General features: G+C 40.7%; 1 protein-coding gene across 1 annotated transcript in view; it reads left to right on the forward strand.

The window, feature by feature from the left end:
• CNST (consortin, connexin sorting protein) overlaps positions 1-22,219 on the forward strand; it is a 64,524-nt gene that overhangs the window by 37,666 nt on the left and 4,639 nt on the right. Inside the window, exons 7-10 of the mRNA XM_086631600.1 lie at positions 7,342-7,363; positions 7,548-7,647; positions 13,197-14,077; positions 21,547-21,682. Coding sequence (XP_086487726.1) covers positions 7,342-7,363; positions 7,548-7,647; positions 13,197-14,077; positions 21,547-21,682 — 1,139 coding nt within the window. The remainder of the gene's footprint in view (positions 1-7,341; positions 7,364-7,547; positions 7,648-13,196; positions 14,078-21,546; positions 21,683-22,219) is intronic.

Consider the following 22,219-nt stretch of genomic DNA (forward strand, 5'->3'; position numbering starts at 1 on the left):
TCAGCATCCACTCAAAGGGATATTGGTGTTCAGGTCACAGGCTGAGAGGAATGTCATAGCTTTTCAATGGTAGCTGGGAGCAATCCTATAGACGGCTGTGTGAGGTGCGAGCAGGTTGATGACCTGCTAAGCCGGGTGGCAAAGCTCCAGGATGGAGTGTTGGAGCTCAAGGAGGAAGTGAGTAGGTTAGGAAAAATTAGGGAAAGCAAGAGGGAAATTGACAGCTTCCATAATCTGGTTGTGGCAGAGCTGAAAGAAGAGGTGGAGAGGTTAAAGGGGATCAGGGAATGTGAGGAATTAGGGGACAGGGGGCAATGGCACAAGGTCCCTGCTCGGCGTGGCAAGTACAACTGCCTGGCAATTCCCCCGTCCCCCCAGGTGTCCTTGCATAACAGGTAGAGTGCTCTGCAAGAGGAACTGGAAAACAGTGAGGATGATGGTTCTCCCTGCTTGGAGGTGTCACCAAAGCCTAGTCGGACTGCCATTGGCATTAAAACCTCATCAGTAAGGAATAAAAGACGGGTCATTGTCATTGGTGACTCACTGCTTAAGGGAGCAGAAGGCCCGATATGCAGACCAGACCTGCTGCACAGGGACGTCTGTTGCCTCCCAAGGGACAAATTTAAAGATGTAAGGAAGAAGCTTCCTTCCCTAGTACAGCCCTCAGACTATTACCCCCTTTTGTTGTTTCAGGTAGGCAGTGAGGAATTAGTAAGAACCACTCCAAGGACAATGAAGAAGGACTTCAGAGCCTTGGGGCGCCTGGTTAAGAGATCAGGAGCAGGTCATGTTCTCCTCTGTCCCTCCAGTTGTGGGCAAAGATGAGGGATTAGGCAGGACGTACCAGCAGATTAATACTTGGCTCTGAGCCTGGCGTGTCCGGCAGGGATTTGGTTTTTTTGACAGCAGCTGGATCTACAAGAGGCCATGTCTGTTAGAAAGGCATGGTAATAGCCTGTCCCACAGAGGGAGAAGGGTTTTGGGAAGGGAGTTGGCAGGGCTCATAGACAGAACTTTAAACTAGGTATAAAAGGGGGTGAGGGTGAAATCAGGATCACTGGAAGGGAGCTGGAATGCAGTATGCCAGTGCTTGTGGGGGAGGAATGCACTAGCAAGATCGTGCAGTCTCATGAATTAGCAAGGGATCAAGGTGTCATGCTGGGTTGCGGACGAAGCACAGGGGTTGTTGAGGGGTTGGTTACTGTGGAAACACCTGAGCATCATCAGGGGGCTCCAGGTACCTCATCAGGGACCCAACTCAAATGCCTCTATATGAATGCCCGCAGCTTGGGCAATAAGCAAGAGGAGCTGGAGTTGCTTGTGAGCCTGCAGCGCTATGACCTGATCGGCATCACAGAAACATGGTGGAATGACTCCTGCGATTGGTGTGTTGGACTAGAGGGGTATAAACTGTTCAGGAAGGACAGGCAGGGGAGACGAGGAGGGAGTGTTGCCCTCTATGTCAATGAACAGCTAGAATGCATGGAGCTCCACCTGGCAAGTGATGACGAAAGAACCGAGTGCCTGTGGGCCAGGGTGAAAGGAGGGGTAGGAGACTTTACAGTGGGAGTGTGCTACAGACCACCCAATCAGGAGGACCAAGTGGATGAGACCCTACATGGGCAGATAGGAGTTGCTGCTCGTTCACAAGCCCTGGTCCTCACGGGGGATTTTAACCACCCCGACATCAGTTGGAAAAACAACACGGCGGAGAACAAGCAATCCAGGGGATTCCTGGAATGCATTAACGATAACTTCCTTATCCAAGTGATAGAGGAACCAACGAGGAGAGGTGCCGTGTTAGACCTCGTTCTCGTCAATAGGGAAGGGCTGGTAGGTAATGTTGAACTCGTGGGTAGCCTTGGCTGCAGTGAGCATGAGATGGTGGAGTTTGAGATCCTAAGGGCAGCTAAGAGGGGGAAGCTCAGCAAGCTTGAAACCCTTGATTTCAGAGGAGCTGACTTTCGCCGCTTCAGGAACCTCCTTGGTGGTGTGCCATGGGATAAAGCCCTGGAGGGACTGGGAGCCCAGGATTGCTGGTTGACTTTAAAGGATCATCTCCTCCAAGTTCAAAGGCATTGCATCCCTAAAAGGAAGAAATCAGGCAAAAACACCAGGAGACCTATATGGATAAACAAAGAACTCCTGGCTAAAATCAAATACAAAAGGAGAATACACAAAGCATGGAAGCAGGGACTGGTAACCTGGGATGATTACAAGGAAGTTGCTTGTGTACTCAGAGACCAGGTTAGAAAAGCTAAGGCCCTGACAGAGTCAAATCTGGCCAGCGATATTAGAAATAACAGAAAAGGATTTTATAGGTATGTGAGAGAAAAAAGAAAAACGAGAGAGAATGTGAGGCCTCTCCAGAAGGATACAGGTGACCTGGTTACTGAGGACGTGGAGAAGGCTGAAATATTCAGCAACTTTTTTGCCTCAGTCTTAGCTGGCAACCACTCGAACCACAGCACCCAAATCACAGAGGATGTTGGCTAGGTCTGGGAGAGTGAAGAACCACCGAAGGTAGGAGCAGATCAGGTCCAGGAACACCTAGAGAACCTGAAGGTGCACAAGTCCATGGGACCTGATGGGATACATCCACGGGTCCTGAAGGAACTGGCAGCTGAAGTTGCTAGGCCACTAGCCATCATATTTGAGAGGTCCTGACAGTCTGGTGAGGTTCCTACAGATTGGAAAAGGGTGAACATAACCCCCATCTTTAAAAAAGGGACCAAGGACAACCCGGGAAACTACAGACCAGTCAGCCTTACCTCTGTGCCAGGTAAAATCATGGAAAAGATTCTCCTGGTACCTGTACTAAGGCACATAAAAAATAACCAAGTGGTTGGTGACAGCCAACATGGCTTCACTAGGGGCAAGTCGTGCCTTACTAATTTAGTGGCCTTCTACGACAAAGCTACAGCACTGGTTGACGTGGGTAAAGCAACGGATATCATTTTCCTGGACTTGTGCAAGGCGTTTGACACTGTCCCACATGACATCCTTGTCTCTAAAATGGAGAGACACAATGGACCACTCAGTGGATAAAGAACTGGCTGGATGGTCGCACTCAAAGAGTTGTGGTCAGTGGTGCAATGTCTACATGGAGACCAGTGTCAAGTGGTGTTTCTCAGGGGTCTGTTCTGGGTCCAGTGCTATTTAACATCTTTGTCAGCGACATGGATGACAGCATTGAGTGCACCCTCAGTAAGTTTGCCGACGACACCAAGCTGTGTGGTGCCGTGGACTCACTTGAGGGAAGAGATGCCATCCAGAGGGACCTTGATAGGCTTGAGAATTGGGCCAGTGCTAACTGCATGAGCTTCAACAAGTCAAAATGCAAGGTCCTTCGCCTGGGTCGGGCCAATCCTAGGCACAAATACAAACTGGGCACAGAGTGGGTTAAGAGTAGCCCTGAAGAGAAGGATTTGGGGGTGTTTATAGATTAGAAGCTCAACATGAGCTGGTAATGTGCTCATGCGGCCCAGAAGGCCAACTGCATCCTGGGATGTATCAAGAGAAGTGTGGTCAGCAGGTCGAGAGAGGTGATTCTCCCCCTTTACACTGCTCTTGTGAGACCCCACAGAATCACAGAATCACAGAATCGTTAGGGCTGGAAGGGACCTTCAAAGGTCATCTAGTCCAACCCCCCTGCAAGGAACAGGGATATCTCCAACTAGATCAGGTTGCTCAGGGCCTCATCCAACCGGGCCTTGAACGTCTCCAGGGATGGAGCATCCACCACCTCTCTGGGCAACCTGTTCCAGTGTTCTACAACTCTCATAGTAAAAAATTTTTTCCTAATATCCAACCTGAATCTACCTCCCTCTATTTTAAAACCATTACCCCTTGTCCTATCACAACTGGCCCTCCTGAACAGCCTCTCCCCATCTTTCTTGTAGGCCCCCTTGAGGTACTGGAAGACCGCTATAAGGTCACCCCGGAGCCTCCTCTTCTCCAGGCTGAACAGCCCCAACTCCTTCAGCCTGTCCTCATAGGAAAGGTGCTCCAGCCCTCTTATCATCTTCGTGGCCCTCCTCTGGACCCTCTCCAACTGGTCCATGTCCTTCTTATGTTGGGGACTCCAGAACTGGACGCAATACTCCAAGTGAGGTCTCACGAGGGCAGAGTAGAGGGGAAGAATCACCTCTCTCGACCTGCTGGCCACGCTCCTCTTGATGCAGCCCAGGATGCGGTTGGCCTTCTGGGCCGCAAGAGCACATTGCCGGCTCATATTGAGCTTCTCGTCCACCAGTACTCCCAAGTCCTTCTCCTCAGGGCTGCTCACGATCCATTCACCACCCAGTCTGTATTTGTGCCTGGGATTGCCATGACCCAGATGTAGGACCTTGCACTTGGCCTGGTTAAACTTCATGAGATTGGTACGGGCCCACCTCTCCAGCCTGTCGAGGTCCCTCTGGATGGCATCCCTCCCTTCCAGCGTGTCGACGGCACCACACAGCTTGGTGTCATCGGCGAACTTGCTGAGGGTGCACTCCATGCCACTGTCCACGTCACCGACAAAGATGTTGAAGAGGGCCGGGCCCAACACGGACCCCTGAGGGACGCCACTCGTGACCGGTCTCCACATGGACATCGAGCCGTTGACCACTACTCTCTGAGTACGGCCATTGAGCCAATTCCTTATCCACCGAGTGGTCCATCCATCAAACCCATGCCTCTCTAGTTTAGAGAGAAGAATGTCGTGCGGGACAGTGTCAAAAGCTTTGCACAAGTCCAGGTAGATGACATCCGTTGGTCGACCCTTGTCCACCGATGCTGTCACCCCATCGTAAAAGGCCACCAAGTTGGTCAGGCACGATCTGCCTTTGGTGAAGCCATGTTGGCTGTCACCCACCACCTCCTTGCTCTCCATGTGCCTTAGCATGGTTCCCAGGAGAATCTGCTCCATGACCTTGCCAGGCACAGAGGTGAGGCTGACCGGCCTGTAGTTGCCCGGGTCCTCCTTGTTCCCCTTTTTAAAAATGGGGGTTATGTTCCCTCTCTTCCAGTCATCAAATACTGTGTCCAATTCTGGTGTCCCCACCATAAGAGAGACATAGATTTGTTGGAGCGTGTTCAGAGGAGGGCCACAAAGATGATCCAGGGGCTGGAGCACCTTTGCTACGAGGACAGGTTGCGGGAGCTGGGATTGTTCAGCCTTGAAAAGAGAAGACTTCAGGGGGACCTAATAGCTGCCTTCCAATACCTGAAGGGAACTTACAGGAAGGCTGGGGAGGGACTTTTTATAAGAGTGTCCACTAATAGGACAAGGGGAAATGGGTTTAAGTTGAAGGAGAACAGATTTAGATTAGATCTTAGGAAGAAATTCTTCAGTATAAGGGTGGTAAGACTTTGGAATAGATTGCCCAGAGAAGTTGTGGATGCCCCCTCCCTGGAGGTGTCCAAGGCCAGGTTGGACAGAGCCTTGAGTAGCCTGATCTAGTTGAGAGGCGTCCCGGCCCATGACAGGGAGGTTGAATTAGATGATCTCTAAGGTCCCTTCCAGCCTATGCCATTCTATGATTGTATGATTCATGGGTGAGTGTCCTACCTACTAGACATTGAGTTTAAGGGACGGATGGAAAAAATTACATCAGCTTCCTCAGAAAAATGGTCAGCCAATGATAATACAGAAACTAACCATGTTCAAAGGCTGTAAAAAGACCACCCTGTGACAGGGGAGATGCTCTCAATCAGATGGGGAGAGAGAACTTTTTCAAATACGTTTGCATTGGCTTAGATAGTCTGGATGTTAGCCAGAGCCAAACCGCTCCTGTTGCTCATAGAGAGTATGATTTGGCTTCCTCATTTTTTTTCTTCTGGGGGACCATACAGAAGTTTGAAAACACCCAGGCTGACTGCCAGAACCCAGGCAGGGAGTGTTTGTTTGTAGTCTGAATGCATTTGGGAGGAAGCCCCTGGCACGTGTACTCTTGCCTTTCCGCAGGAGGAGGCAGCAGCTCTAGCAACGAAGCTCCATGTTTACACCCACAGCCTGCTACTGCTGGGAGATTGCACTCCTGAATGCCTGGAGAGTTCCTCAGCCTACATTTCCTTCCATGTGACCTTGCAAGCCCACAGAGAGATTAAGATACAAGTCTATTGTGATTTATATACTGCAACTAGCAGCACCTCCCTATTGTCATCACAATTGTCACCTTGAGAATAACTCTGCTTTCTGCTTCTATTTTTTCCATGCAGCCTCACTTTAAAATACAAAATTTCAGTTAGGTAACATCATTCCCAGTTTGGAGAAACCCTGCAGTTTGATAAAATTAAGGCTTTAATTTGCCATGATTAGTTCTCTGTATTTAATATTATTACTCTTCCAAACTCTCTAGGCAAAGGCCTGTTTGCTTTTATTGTTTCACTTTTTTTTTTCCCAAGCTTTAATCTCAATTTATTTTGTAATTAAAATTATACTTTAACTTTTAATGAGTAACGTGTAGGCCTTGGCAAATGTCAACATTTTGCTTTTGTAATTGAAAGTAATCTACGTTTTTCTGATACTTAAAGTCTATAGCTACATACTGAACATTTTTGTTCTTTAAAGATAGTTTTGAGTGTCCCTTAGTTGAAGTTTAAATGGTAAAATTTAAAAGTCAATGCAACTTTTAAAAGTTTTTATTAGAGAGTATCAACATCAGTACTTTTCCCTCGTCTCTTCTATTTTTTGCCAGTAGCTTTAAACAGAATGTTCAACATTTTATCTGCATTGCTGTATGAAAATCTGCAAGACAAATTGTGCATGATAAAACACATTGTGCATGATAAAACACATTGTTCATTAATCTCTACACATTTTGCAAAGTCCACGCTGACTGTTAGCAGTGCTGACTCGCCTGTGAATCCCAGTAGAATCAGTGGGAGCTGCTGTATCTTACAGTACCCAAAAAACTTGTCCCAGTATAAGCAGTGCATGGAGAGGGAAATACGTTTTGTGGGTTTTTTTCCATTCCTCAGTCTTTGTTACAGTGATCAGTATTTTTAATACTAGTAGATACTGAGTCTTTACATGATTTTTAAAGTTGGTAGAGTTCCTTCTGAGCATAAAGTTTTACAGGAATTTAGATTGCTTGATACGTTGCAGTAAATTTTTTGACTGCTTTCTCAATTAGGTGGAGCAATGTTTGGGCTAATTGGTCTTCTCATGATATTCACATGTGGTTTAGGTCTGTGCTTGGAAGCATACTAGCATGCTGACACTGTTTCAATGTAAGAAAAGTTCTGTGCTAATATTAGAGCAGAGTAAAGGCTTATAAGATTTCAATGACTTTTGTTACGAAGAATGTTGCTACTAAGCTGTCTAATTTATTCTTTTTTTCTTTATTGCTGCAGGCCACAGGCATCCAAAAATAAGGTGAGCAGCTTCTTTTTAATTGAATTTTGCTTTGTCAAAGATTGCTAATAAATGTATTTTTAATATTATTAGATATAATCTTTCCAGTTTAGTATAGAAACTGTTTGAAGTTTGGATATCTCAAAAAGTCACAATGTTCCTGTTTAATTCCAAAAATTACAGGAAATACTATCATATTTTACAGCTAGTAGCTGCAGAAAATACATGGGAGAGCAGTTATTTGCTTCAGTTAATGGAATCAAAAAATTTAAAGGAAAGAGAAGCTGCTGCTGCTTTTAAGTCAGGTATGTGTGTGTGTATGTACATGTGCATATGTTTGTTTTAAATATTATCCCGTAATGACATATTCCTATAAATACTATGAAGCTATTTCATTTGAAGCTACAGTGTTTGTTGGATTCCCACAGATTGATCCATTTGTGCAAATTTTAATTTTTTTCACCATGGCACAATGGACATACTATGTAATTTTAATTAGTCATTGATATTCAGAATTGAAATTAAAGTAATTCTAGCCTCTATCAAAAAAAGTCTTTAAATATGCATGCATTTATAGCAACCTACATTAGCTACAAAATTGTGTAAAACTAGAGATAAGATACAAAATTTGTGTGTATAAAATACAGAATCATAGAATGGTTTGGATTGGAAGGGACCTCAAAGATCATCTAGTTCCAACCGCCCCGCCATGGGCAGGGACACCCTCCACTACACCAGGTTGCCCAAAGCCTCATCCAACCTGGCCTTGAACACTTCCAGGGATGGGGCAGCCACAACTTCTCTGGGCAACCTGTGCCAGTGCCTCATCACCCTCTGAGTGAAAAATTTCTTCCTTATACCTAATCTAAATCTACCATCTTTCAGTTTAAAGCCATTGACCCATGTTCTATCACTACATGCCCTTGTAAAAAGTCCATATATATATATTTTTTATATATATATATATAACATAAACAATCTGATGCCAAATATTCTGAGTTGTGGCAGTTCAGTATAGTTAACAGTAACTACTTTAATTTACATGCAATATATTGATTTCAAGACACATTTTTTCTATAACAGCACAAAAAATGAGGAAGCTTTTGGGAGGTCTCAAAGAGAAAAACGTACTTCAGTTAATTTTTTTCGGTATACACTTTTATGTTAGCTTCATTTTCCTCCTCCTGCCTTGGGGCAGTGGCTGTTTTGTTTGAGTGATTTGTTAGAATCGTTGAGTTCTTATCAAGCATTTGCAAATTAATGAATTGTTAAAAAGGAGACAGAGGGGGAAAGAACATTGGTAGACTACCAGACTGTGCTTTATATCTGCTCTCTTTAAGCAAAAAGTTTCTTTTTTTTGCAATGTTCCAGTTGCCAAAATTGGCCTCAACTGAATACCTTTCCTGAAAAACAGCTAGAATTTCTCACAAGATGAGAGTTGGCCCAAGTGACCTTAGGAGGTCCCTTTCAACCTAAACTATCCTACAAGCATATGTCAGCCAGGATGTTCAGGAGAATCAGGAATTAACAAAGATACGGGTCACAGTTCTCTACATGTGTGGATCCTCCTCATCTTCATCCTCTTTTACCTGAACGCATTTTCTTGTCTTTGTTCTTGTAACCTAACTAAACACAAAACATTGAAAACATGAAAACAAGCATGTTCTACAGCTCAGAAAGCAGATCAAAAGAACCCAATGCTTTTTATTTTTGGATGGTTGGAAATCCCCATGGAAAAGAAATTAGGCATTTACAATTTTTCCACTGTTTTTATTCCAAGTGGGAACAAAAGCTTTCTGGAGAGTAGAACTTGTGAGCATTTGAACCTTCTGAATTAAGGAGCATTTTGTGTCAATGTTAAAATACTGTAGTGCAACATCTAGACATATTAATGTGGAAGTATTAATGGTGTAAATGGATTTTTTTCATTACTTTCTCTTACAGTAAACCTTGTCAAAATGTCACCAGAATCTTTGGATTCCTGTGGAATGTTTGTAAATTAATAAAACTATGTCATCCAATAGAAAACAGTTCTGCTAAGAATTTTACAGCAGTGCTAAATACTTTTTCAATACAAAGATATTAATATTTCAGCCTAACTCAAGTTTAAATCCTTAAGAATTGCAAAAGATGTTTTTCACAAGATTAGCACGTTCTTGAGGAAGCACCTTGACAGGTCTCTTGATCTGTTAAGGCAGTGCATGGTAAATTAGCTGCTGCTGCCCCTCATTGAGTCAATGCGTCAGCAGCATGGAGCTGTATGTTTTTGTTGCAGTTAGAAGGTTTTGGGTAGGGAAGGCATCAGTGTGAACTAATACAGAAATTGGACAAAGATCATAGAATCATAGAATGGTTCGGGTTGAAAGGGACCTCAAAGATCATCTAGTTCCAACCCCCCTGCCATGGGCAGGGAAACCCTCCACTACACCAGGTTGCCCAAAGCCTCATCCAGCCTGGCCTTGAACACTTCTGGGGATGGGGCATCTACAACTTCTCTGGGCAACCTGTGCCAGTGCCTGATGATCCATAACTCTGAATTTGTATATATCACTTCGTGCTGCACAAAAAATTTTTGAGCTGTGGCTGAGTGACCCAGCTCAGGACTAGAAGCAATATGGCCATTTGGGGCTGCTTCTTGATTTTGCCTGAACCTCAGCAAAATCCTATACTATAATAATGATACAGTTCCTAGTATTTAAACTAAATACTGTTCTGCATTAGTCTAAATGCATGGGCCTTCTCATTGAAAACTTAGAATGCTTGTCTTCAGCTTTTTGGGTGGGTTTTTTTCTCTGTATCATGAAAAATGAGAAGTAAATGTGTAAACTTTTTCTTCTTTTAGAGATTTATCTGCCAATCTGCAGGGGGAACTACTTAACTCACCTGCTGGTAGTAGAAGTCTGGCTTACAGTAATACAGGAAAAGGAAATTCTGAAGTTGTTTGAAGGCTGCCCTCCATGTGAATTCATATGCCTAAAATAAGGATTTATCTAGCAATTATCAATGAGAAGTATTAGCTTATAGGTAGAAATCTATTTATTACTTTGTAGAGATTGTTTCACTGTACTATGGTAGCATGTTTGAAGTAAAATACACTTCCTTACTAATCTAAAGCAAAATTTACTCTGTTGACTTACTGCAGGCATTTGGGAACATAGTTTGAGCTTCTGTAGGCAGTTCATCCTGAGAATTCATGATTCCCCTCCCCTGGGGATACAGTGACCAAGAAACAGCTTTATAAGAAGTTGGCTAGTTGAGATTCCTGGACAGTCGCTGAATTAGTTTTCTGCTCTTCTGAGCAAGGGTTGTGAATGGTCTGTTCTGTTAACGTTTTCCTTTCTGGCAGATTTTCTCTTTGAGTCTACCAACAGAGAGAACTGGACCCTTAAAGCTCTGTGTGTATATTAAAAGATGAGATTTGATACATCTTATATCCATTAATTTCTTAGTTTCTGACTGGAAGCTGTAATAGCCTTAGTGTTAACTAAAGATAATCAAATTCATGTGTTTCATGAGACCTTTTCTAATGAAATGATGAATTTTATAAAACCTTTATCTTAAGTTTGCAGTGTGTACATACAGACCTGTTTCCAAGGTGGGAAGAAAGTGCTTATACCCTGTTTTCTTTTAGTTCATATGGGATTTGTTTTTAAATGGGAAGAGGGACAAAGAGAAGTATGAATTCTTCACTGGTAGAATGCCATAGGTCAGTACTGTCTCTGCTAGGCTGTCTTGGATTAATAGTATAAAATGTGGTGGCTACGCATTTCTGTGATGAACAAAGCAAGTGTCAATTTTAAAGTAAATCTGTTTGGGGGGAAAAAAATAAATTACCCTAAGTGCTTTTGTTTCTAGAAAATTTTTAGTAGACACTTTGTTCTATCTCTGACAGATAAAAATTACTGCTGCCTTGGTGAGTATGTCTTCATTTAACTTAGTAGGAAAAAGCATCTTTTTTACTAAGTGTTCAAGTATTTGTTTTAACTTGCCTTGAGTCTATAGTGGGCACAAGTTGTCTAAAGCAACTGTTTTGAAGTAGGTGTAAAGAAAATATTGAAAGCTGCTGAAAAATTGATGTGGAATGTAAAAATGATCATTTCGTCTCAGTTCCTGTACGTCTGTAGTTAGATAACAATGCTAGGATCATTTATTACTTTCTTAGAAACAGTGTCCTAAGCTCAAGGGCCACCTTTCATGGTAAAAAATTCGATTCAATTTCTGATTCCATTTAATCTTTGTTGCTATTGGGGCTGTCAACAAAGATGCCTGTTGTAATGTGGATGTATCCACTAGGAAAAGTTGACAGATGGTAAGAAAATCTTGTACTAATAATCCAGGCTGTGTTTGAACTTATGGCCTATATGTGAAGGACTCAGTATCCTGCTATAAATCCTTTGAGCTATCTACTCATCTGTGTCTAATTTTCAAAGAGTCCCTGTCTCCTACCCATTTCTTCTTTCAGTGTTTTACAGAAGTTAGATTTCCCGTACCCCTTCTGTCTGTTAATGTTGTTCTGATTTTTTTTTCTGCATTTTGATATGATTGGATATTCTCTCTTTCCATTTTCAAGCCTGTCTTTTCTATACTACCTTGCATTTTGTTATCCTTTAAAATGGAGATAGTTTAGAATTTAATAAAATTGTTCAGTACAATTAATTAATGCAAGCATTTCTTTGAAGACTTACAAATGTGACCCTGTTTCATGTACTGAGTTCAGGAAATTGCTCAGATTTTAAATGAGGTTTTAACAGGTAAGGAAGTATAAGATTCACATAGAGGTCTTCAGTCATTCTTGTGAGAATGTATACAGTTAATAAGGCCATTGTTTGATCTCTTTGTTAATCTACTCATAAGACGTTTCTGCTTTTCACTATGACAAAAAAATGCAAATGAGTGTTTTCTAGAGGTATTATTAATTTGTTGTTATTACTACTACTGTAACAGTAGACCTACTACAACATAGTTTTATTTTAGTTTTTATTGAAGTATGAATAAAAGACAGTTTCTATCATAGCTGCCTTGCTTTGGTATTCTAATTCTAAACACCTCACTTCTCTCTTCATAAGCCTAAAAAGGGAGGTTTGGCTTTGAGCTTCTCATAATGGCTAGTAATTTTATTGACAACTTGGGCTAACCATCTACTCCTTCATCAGCAGATCATGCCAATAGTAGGTAAATTCACAAGCTATGTAGAATTCCCCTTGCTTCTCTTGGAAATTTCAGATAAGAAAAATCAGTTTTCATTTGTATTGTAAATACGAATACAAAAATAAGCATTTTTTCATATGTAAACTAACTTACATATCCAAAAAGCAACTTCTTTTTATTCAGTCCATTATATAAAATACTGTAATTGGACATTAAATTTAGTTTAACCAAAGGAGCTAGTTACCCACTTAAAAGAGCTGAATTTAAAATGTATTACATTAGTATGTTTTCAGCTTCTTTAAAGGAAATGCAGATATCTCCCTGTGTCATAGATACACAAGCATCCAAATACAGTTTTCTGAACTCCAGGCCTCCATGAGATGCACTTACATAAAATATGCTTTAGGAGAAATGTGGCTGTACATATTGTGCTTGAAGTATGAGAGTAACTGTTTTCAGGAGGGCACTAAAGCATGCGCTTTGCCTGCAAGAATGCGTGCAAATACCTTGCTGAATCAGGAGTCGGCTTTTCAGACTACTAACGAAACTCTTATTCTGACTGGAGCATAAAATACCTGCCCTTTATAGGAGTGCATTTTAAAGCATTAGGTTACAATGTTATCAAATCACAGTGTACTCTTTCCCCTCTGGCCTGATGCTTTGAATCATTTAAAAACACTGGAACTGTTTGTCCTGTTGCACTTAGGTACTGGAACTTGTCCTGGCATTGGACCAAAGAAAGAAGATAAACAGCTGAGTACTAATTCTCCAGATGAAAAGAAAACTGAGAGACAGACAGAAGCAGCAAGCCTTTGGGTCACTGCAGAAAGGGACCACATGGAGGAGCAGCACTGCAGTGCTGAATCAACATTGGAGCCACACACCCAGTCCACAGGGACAGTGGGCAGGCCTTCTTTGGGCTGTTTATCATCTGGGGATGCCGGTAGAGATAACAGTTTGCAGCTGAGAGAAAGACAGCTCTCTGAGGATGCAGAAAAAATAGAAGGTACAGCTGGGGAGCCTGGAGTGAAACTCCCTCTTGAGCCAATGGTAGATGCTTTGGTTTTAACAGATGCTGATTATATGCCTACTGATTTGGTTCCTTCTGATAAAGATGTGCAAGCTGATATAAATCTGCCCAGATCAAAACATGCTGCTGGTTCTTCAGAAATTGCTAGTGGCCAGCTTGGAAATAGGGATTTAAAGCAGCAATGGAAACAGCCTGATGATGATGATGATGAAGAATCTTCGCGGGACAGAACTGCATCAAATATATGCTCTGGGTGTAATAAAGTGTCTGAGCATGAGAGTACTGCCCATTCACGAGTATGCAAGGAAATACAGAGAACAACAGGACAGGAGGAGAAGGTAAATAATGAAGAACGAGAAGATTTATTTCTCAGATTTTTAAATGGGAACGTAATAGACACTGAAGAATCATTTGCAAACTTAGCAAACCAAGAGGACTTTGACACTGTTCCAGATATTTCACCTGAACAAGCATCTTACAACTCATTGGAAGCTTTATCGCTAGATGACAGCTTTTCTTCTCTTGATGAACTCGCAAGAAGGATAGAGATTGCTGAGGTAAATACTGTGACTCCTATAAAATCTTCCATGTTTATCTCAATTAAAATATTTTAGGTATTGCCAACTTCAAAATGTGTTAAATATTCCTTCATAATCACTTTTTTTAATCTGAAAAGAAATCTATACTTATTTAATTGTTTGCAGTTACTTAAGTAAAAAGTTTCTTTTTGTCTGTCACCTTCTTGACCAGCAGTGCTCTGTGTTTCTAAAAATTAGATTGACTTTTACATATGAGTGTGAACACCTTTTTTTTTTATTCTGACAGAGACTTAGGAAGTGGCCTGACAATTCCTATTAAATCACAGTTTCATGTCAGAGATCTACATAATGCCTATGATGTAACATGTGGTTTGTTTCTATTCACAGAATAAAATTTACTTTCCTGTGCCTATTCCATCTAGGTGAGAACTACATATGTAATAAACTCTGAATATGAATGTATGGGCTTCTAATTTTGCCAAGTTTAGGCAGTTTTGTTGTTCAACCAAGAACTAAGCCTGAACCCACCTTTTTGAAGCACTGCTGATAGGCTTCAACAAGGAAGAGTGCTTCATAAGCTAAATAGCTCTTCTGAAAATATAGAAGATTTTTGGCTTTGGGACTTTTTTGGAGAGCATATGATGACATCTTTGCTTTATTTGTCATCTTGTTTTGGTGCATTTGCAACCATGGGACCATAAAAGCTTTTTCTTTAAATGAAAAAAAGAGATTATTGTGAAATGATGTGATTCCAGATGCTGGAGGGGGAAGATTTGTAAAAAGGTATTTTCTTAGTTCTTCTCTATGTTTAATGCATTTAACAATACAACATCCCTTGGCAATGAAGTAACAGTAGTTCTCTGTAGGTCAGGAGCTAATGCACAGAGACCAAAAACCCACAATCACTCAAAGACAGCAGCCAAGCAGGGAACTAAATACTGGGGATCTATGCTGATGTTATTACATGTTTGGCAGAATCTCCAGAGCTGGAAACAGAGCATTTTGTTTTTTCTCCCCACCTAAACAACATCTTATCTCGTTTCCAAGATCATTCATCCTGATCTGTCCCTAAAACATCTTGTCTTTCAGTAGGATGTCAGGAAGCATGCCACATATCAGGACTGAGGGCCAGGTGCACAGAGCTGTACAGAAGCTCTTGACAACACGCAGATGTGGAAGCCCACATACATGTTTATATATGTAATCAAGCTTTTGCACTAAATCCACTGGCTCGTGTTCACTTAGAGGATGGTTTTGAAAAAGAGTGTTTTGTTCATGTTGGTGCTAAGCCCATATACGTGTATAACAGAAGAGTCATCGCTCGGGATTAGATTTCTTTTGAGCCCACTGAAAGTTCAGAGTTTTAAGCTACAGGAGAGAACTGTTCTGTTTCATGTAGAAAAGCCCTAAATTAATCCTATAGCGATTATTTTTAAATTGCATTGTTTGTGCCATTTGCATTTTAGAGGATGGGATAGAAAGGACCATATTGGTACTGTTAGAAAAATGATGCTTGTATTGATTGTCCCAGTGACCGATGATGATGCTTTACAGGGAATCTAGTTTCATTTCTAGTTTGCTGTCCTGATGCTTGGACTGCCAGTACTCTGATGGCAGAGTTGAGTCTCTGGAGAGGAGAAAGTACCTTGACTCTCTGTGTAGTACTTTTTCTGGCCATATAAGGCATAATGTTGGCTGGCACTGGTAGGATTCTTTTTGAATCATTCCTCGCAAGAGGCCTGAGTTGTATGTGAGGCCAGGGGTTTAAATCAGGGAGACGAGAAGAAGGATTAATTTCAATACTGATTAAAGTTTGTAATATGCAGCATCTGGGGCTGTTTTGCAATACCTGAAATTTCTAGGTGCAGCAGGGTGAGTTAAGGACAGCACAGCAGCTTGTATTGTTGCACCTATACACTTATATTTTGTTTTTCCAGTTAATCTTGCCACCTGTCATTACCCTAGGTGTTGCTTTTCAGAAGCAGTGAGTGCCTACAGCTTTGCTGGAAGACTCCAGGAATTGAGAGCGTTTGACACCGCAGAGAAAGCAGCACTGTTAACTTACTTTCACTGATTTTGCTTTAGTGCTAAAATAAGATTCCACTGATGTTTTGACAAGCAGACTGATCTTTGCACCCAGCCATAACATTTCTTCCTTTCATGTCCTCCTGAAGCCTTTGAAGTTGCATTGTTCAGGCTGTAGCCATCTAATAAGATGACAATGTTTTCATACCGTAGTTGTGAAAGAAATACCTTGACAATACACTGGTAGCTGCATGAATGAAATGAAATGAGTTACATGAAATGTACCAGTGTGACAGTAAAAAAACCCAAAACATGAATCAAATTTCATTAATATTCTTCAATGGAGGTGTAAAATTAATTTATTGAAAATGGGGAAGTGTAAGTACTTGCGTATGTACTTACAGTTAGGAAGTTTTGTTTGACCCCATATTGAGACCAAAGAATCATCTCATGTAGTTCTCTAATTTAGATCCTTTATGTCACTTCCTTTTAGTCTATCATTTACAATAACTTCATTGCAAAACTAAAATAGTACCAGCGATTTCTTCACTTGTAAAAAACGTGCACAACAACATACAAATGATGGAAGATCACTGTCATTTTATGGAAACTATATTCATACAGCTAACAAAGAGCTTTGAAGCACAGCCAGCAGTTGGCAGCAACAGGTATCAGAAGCATATAACCTCTTCTTAGAGGTCTCTTTGCTGTCATTTCTGTGAGAACGAAACGACGCGCTAGCAGTCAAACAAATTGTAACCTCAATAATGTAAGTTGCCTTTTGCCATATGAAATAAAAGTTTCTACATAAGCTTTTTATCTGAGTGATGATTAGGGAAATGAGTAAAATCTTAATGTTTTTCCTTGTTTGAAAATTATAGTTTTAAATTTCTATCAGAAAACAAAGATAGTGAGACTCTCTGCTACAACATAAGGTAGTAGCTTTTGGTTGGCACTGTTTGTACACCAAGACTTTTTAGAAGTACTGAGCATGCACTGAGTAGCAGCTGATTTGATTGCAGAAATGAAGTCTCTGCTTATCTGTACTAGGTCTGGAGACAATGCCCTGTTGAGATTCCCTGTTCTCTTGTATGGCTTGGGTCCTGTAGTTTTGCGTTTGCAAGAATTATGCTCCTGCGTGAAACGCTTGCACGGTATCTGAGGTATTTATTGTTGGATAAAGGAGCCTCGGTACTTGCATGGTGAGCGTATTAGCAGAAAAATGAATACTGAATCTGCTGAGTTAGCTCCTTTTCAAAGTCAAATTATTCATGTATCTAATGTATTTTGTTAGCAAAGGGATTTGTCTGCTGCTTATAGCTTAACCCAGGGCAGTCTTGCTTTTTGTCAGTTTGTTGTACAGTTATGGATTACTACTTTAAAAAAAATTCGGTATTGCTAGAAATAAAACTGTAGGCCTTTGCCAAGTAACTGAATAAGGAATACAGCCCACAGAAGAATATACAAAACTCCTCGCTGAGTAGTTCTCTGCATTCAGACCAAATACTTCGTACCATGAACTTTTCTTTCTAGATCCCAGTTTTCAGTGCCTCCAGTTTGGGGTTTTTTATTTACTTCTGTATGCTACAAATTATTCCAACAGTCAACTTTAATCTGTTTTCTCTAAAAGCTGGAAGTACAGGACCTTATTTTTATAGTTTAACTTAATACGTTTATACATACATCATATTTAGTGAAAATATGCATAATGTAAGAAGCAGGGTTTTTAATATTTTGTTAGCAAATGCTCTTGTAAACAGAGAAGAGACAGGTAGTTTAAACAGAGCTTATGTTTTCTTATTTTGCAGCCATTAAACTTTATCCAAAAATGTTTAAAAGTTTTCTGCGAAGCACAATCACTTTGTATTAAAAGTGGTAAAAAGAGAAAAGCTAAAATATTTAACAGAGTTTCAGTTAAGTTAAGACAGTCATTGCTGCTTTCCTTTTTGACTGTTGGTCAAAATGCCACCACATACCTGTACGCCATTTTCAGTTCCTGTACAGTAATTATAAAAGCTCCGGTCAAAGGATTTTGTGAAGGCCAGCAGAGCTGAGTGAGTAAGCTCAGTTACATAGATGCTCCAAGAGCATCTTTTGTTAATTAGCTAACTTGGAATTAAGAAAATGATTGATGTTTCAATAGCGTCTTTTATGTAACACAGAGCTGTTTGCAGTGTTGTGTGGTGCAAGCCCTCATTTTTCCTCCTGTGGTTCAAGTCAAGCAAAGACTTGACTTGTGGTCAGCTGTATTAACCACAGTTCCCTCGTTAACTTCTAATTTAAATAATGTGTTCTGCCTTTTTAAATTTCTCCTGCCTCCTAAAGACTGGGATGGAAAAGTTCAAGTCTTGCATAGTAGCCAAGCCCTTCTCCTTGGATGTTTAATTAATGGGAAATGGATCTAATACAATCAGTTTATATATTGCTTTGAAATCCTTCTAAATGAAAAGTGTGATAGAAAAATACATTTTCAGTTGTTTTAAATGAATGAGATTTCATTTGTAGCAAGATGGATCCTGTTCTTACATGACAAACTTACAGTAATGATGTTTTTATGACTGAAAATAAGAAAAATAAAATGTGGTGATGTTTGCATTAAATGTTTTCGAACTGTAGTTGAGAATATGGTAGAAAAAAAGGAGTAAATACTGCTTTATGCAGAACTCCATGTGTGTTTGTATTTGCATTTTAACAATAAACTCTATCCTGATGAGGAGGCATAGCTTTGTAGGTCATTTGTAGGTCACATTTCATGTGACTCATGAAATTCAAAGGCAGATTAAATATTCTAGGTATTAATTACATCCCATGTAAAGGGGACATTCTTAAAAATACAGTCTATGGCTTTTGTCAGGACAGGAGAGTAACAGTAGCCAAACTGATTTTATTGCAAAATCAAAAGCCCTTGCTCCCCCTTTTTAAGCAAAAGATTATGTTCAGCGTGGAGAAACCTGTGCTGTGTCAATTACTTCTTTATACATTTAGAAGTAAATCCTGAAACATAGCCATGGAGACTGACAGGGAAAGTAAGTGAACCTCATTGTAGCCAGACTTTCCTTCGCAAGCCTTTTGCATAACTGTAATCACTGAAACACACATTTCCACATAATCCTGTCCAGTATGGCCCTCTGGTTTTAAGCTTGGAGAAGACAAAGCTTGTGACATAGTCATTCAAAAACTACCAAGAGCCAACAGACAAAATGAAGTGTCTCAGTTTGAAGTGACTACTTGCAGAATGGGCCACCACATCTGAATCTTAGGGCAGAGTGGTACAAATGCCCCACTGCCCCTGGGTGACATTCCCACCAGGCGCAGCCCGAGCCACTTGCGAGCACGCGTGCCAGGTGACAGCTAGCCTCCTGCGTGGGTGGTGCGGCGGGAGCCACTGATCCTCTTTATGAAAGCAATGCTGTGCACAGAAGCTTAAAATAATCTGCTCTTTTAAAGGACATCATTTCATCTCTGTCCTCTCAAATAAATAAGTCAAATTAATGCACTCCTACGTGATCCCCCTTCCTTGTCACAACAAGGAAGCATAGGTGTTTATTCTCTGGCTGGCCTGATAAATTTTCGTGGCAGTTCTGCAATTTAACATTACCAGTAGAAGCTTCACGCCAGTGCTCTTGTCTGATGGGATGAGACACTTGTGGACTATTATTTCTGGTTCGTTTGTGCCAAAGAGTGGTCCTTCATATGTTGACTTAATTTCTTTCCACCACCTCCACACTTTCACTACTTTGTAAGTACTTCGTTGTATTGTTTCATTAAATAATCCATTCATGCTCTTGCGCAGACAATCAAAAGGGAAAGTGAATATCGGAAGGGGAAGTGCGGCAGAAATCAGTTTTATCCTCTCAGTTTTGATTTTGGGAAAAGTTGTTAGACTGTAGGCATATACCCACGGTGACCAGCTCTGAGAGTTGTTCCGGGTAATGTTATTTGTCCAGTTGAGGACTATAAAATACTGCCAGACTAGAGAGCTGCAAATGTAATTGCCACATTTACCAGTCAAAGTGCTGCAAATGCCATAGTTGGTTATTGGATTGTGCTCTGTGTTTTGCTGTGTTCAGTGCACCGTCTCTCTGATTACAGCATGTATCGATGTTTTATATAAATTTGTAGCATGAAGCAAGTTAGTTAGTTAGTTAGGGGCATAAGTCATGAAGTCAATTGTTTTCTGTTTTTCTACAGCTTTTATAATTACAATGCAAATGAGTTTTTATACATGGTCTTCTAACTTGATTAGATTTGGGGGGAAGTTAAGCAGTCAGTTGTCTGCAACTACAGTGTTATCTGGAAAGTTGCTTTTTTTCCACTTAGAGTTTTTGTGAAAATTATAGTTATTTGGGGTCATCTCATACATAGATGAGTTGCAAACTCAGTTGCAAATGTGAGACATTTTCTTATCTGTAGCACAAATGTATACAGATTACTTTTCAGTTTAACAAATGTTATTGCTGATCTACAGAATAAGTTTTAAAAAGTACTACTCAGATTTATGAAGAGATGACTAAGACTTTTTTTCAGGTAAAGATGATCTCAAGATAAAAAAGCGCATGTCTAAATACGCTTCCTGATTTTGTTTCTGTTTAGTTCTAGCGCACCAGGAACTGCTTGCTTAGGAAAGCTTTTTCTCCTGATACTTCCCCTACTATAATTTTTTGAATAACTAGGAAATTATGGACTGCCCAGGCTGGTATAACGTCCTAGTATGGCTTAGCATATGCTCCTTGCAGCTAAGCCAAATGTTCTATCAAAGGCAAGAGAAGTTAGAGTTTATTGAGTTGTTGACTGTATCGCTGTTTGTGCAAGCTGTTTGGGTGACCAGCCAGCAGGGAAGGATTTTTGAACTGCTGCTGTGTCCAGAGAGCTTATTACAATGTGGTGCTGAAATCTATCCAGAGCATTGAAGCTGTCTTCTTCCCTGGCATTGCCTCTTTTTGGTTTTGTGGCCCCACTGCAGCTTGTTTCCCACCCTGGGGAACCAGTTGCAATGCTGGAAAATTAATCTCACAATGAGTATTTGATAGTCTCTGCAGGATTATGTCTTTGTAGAGGTCGCAGCAGTCTGTCATTGACTTCTTATTGCCCTCTGACGGTGGTGTTTCTGACGCGAACCCTCCTCACCGCTTCCCCAGCTCATGTGATTTAATAACGTGAGCTTACAAAGGAACTGTTGTAGTGAATACAAAGTATGATCCAAACGGTGAATGTATGTGTATTTAAGTTTGATTGCAACTAAGGGCAGGTACTGTCAGCAGAAGGATAGTGCAGCTGTCCTGCACATTAAGGAATTGTCGTATTCGTGAAGTAGGTTTCACAAGTGCTGCAATGTTTAAGAAAAGCAGAGTGGAAACCATTTTTTAACTGTTTAGCTCATTTCCTCCTTAAAGTCTTTGTTAAATAGATCTCATGCTTGGATTTCTCACATCTCTTGTGCCACTCACTGTCTTTCCTCATAGATTGCCCCAGCGGAAGGTTTGGTGTCTATCCTAAAGAAGAGAGATGACAGGGAAGGAAAAACAATTGCTCAAGTACAGCAAAGGCAAACAAAGAGAAGAGTACGATTCCAAGAAATGGAAGACACATTGGATCAAGGTAGTTTAAAGCTGTTAATCCCTGTTTAAAGCTGTTAATCCATATGTATTTGCCAGCTCTCATTAAATTTGGCTAAACACCTTACTGCCTTTTTGATGGGCTAAACAGCCTCATAAGAAATACAATATATTATTTTGTTATGCTTTTCTTGGAGTTTAAGATCTCTATTATTCACACTAAAGAGTTGTTAAGAAAAATACTTTTGGTTACTAATGGTAGTACTTTCTATATCTACCGTGTGTGCCAGCTGCTAAATGGTATTAATGGAGGTCTTAGTGCTTAAAAGTGTATTAAGTGTATCTCATACACTGAAAAGAAAATCCATTCACTGCCCAAAAGCGAGCTTACCTCGTCTTTTTCTTTAAATTACTTGAAAACAATTTATGTTTTAAATAAAATTTCAGTTAGAGTGCCTTCTATTTATATTTTTTCCAGGAATTTAGTAATTCAAAAGGAAAGCTGTTTATTATTTTAATCTGATTTCAAACACACAAAAAAGTGCTTGAATGTTTCTTTTTATTTATTGTGCAGCATTCT

This window comes from Tauraco erythrolophus, chromosome 2, assembly GCF_009769465.1.
Source record: "Tauraco erythrolophus isolate bTauEry1 chromosome 2, bTauEry1.pri, whole genome shotgun sequence".
Lineage (NCBI taxonomy): Eukaryota > Metazoa > Chordata > Aves > Musophagiformes > Musophagidae > Tauraco > Tauraco erythrolophus.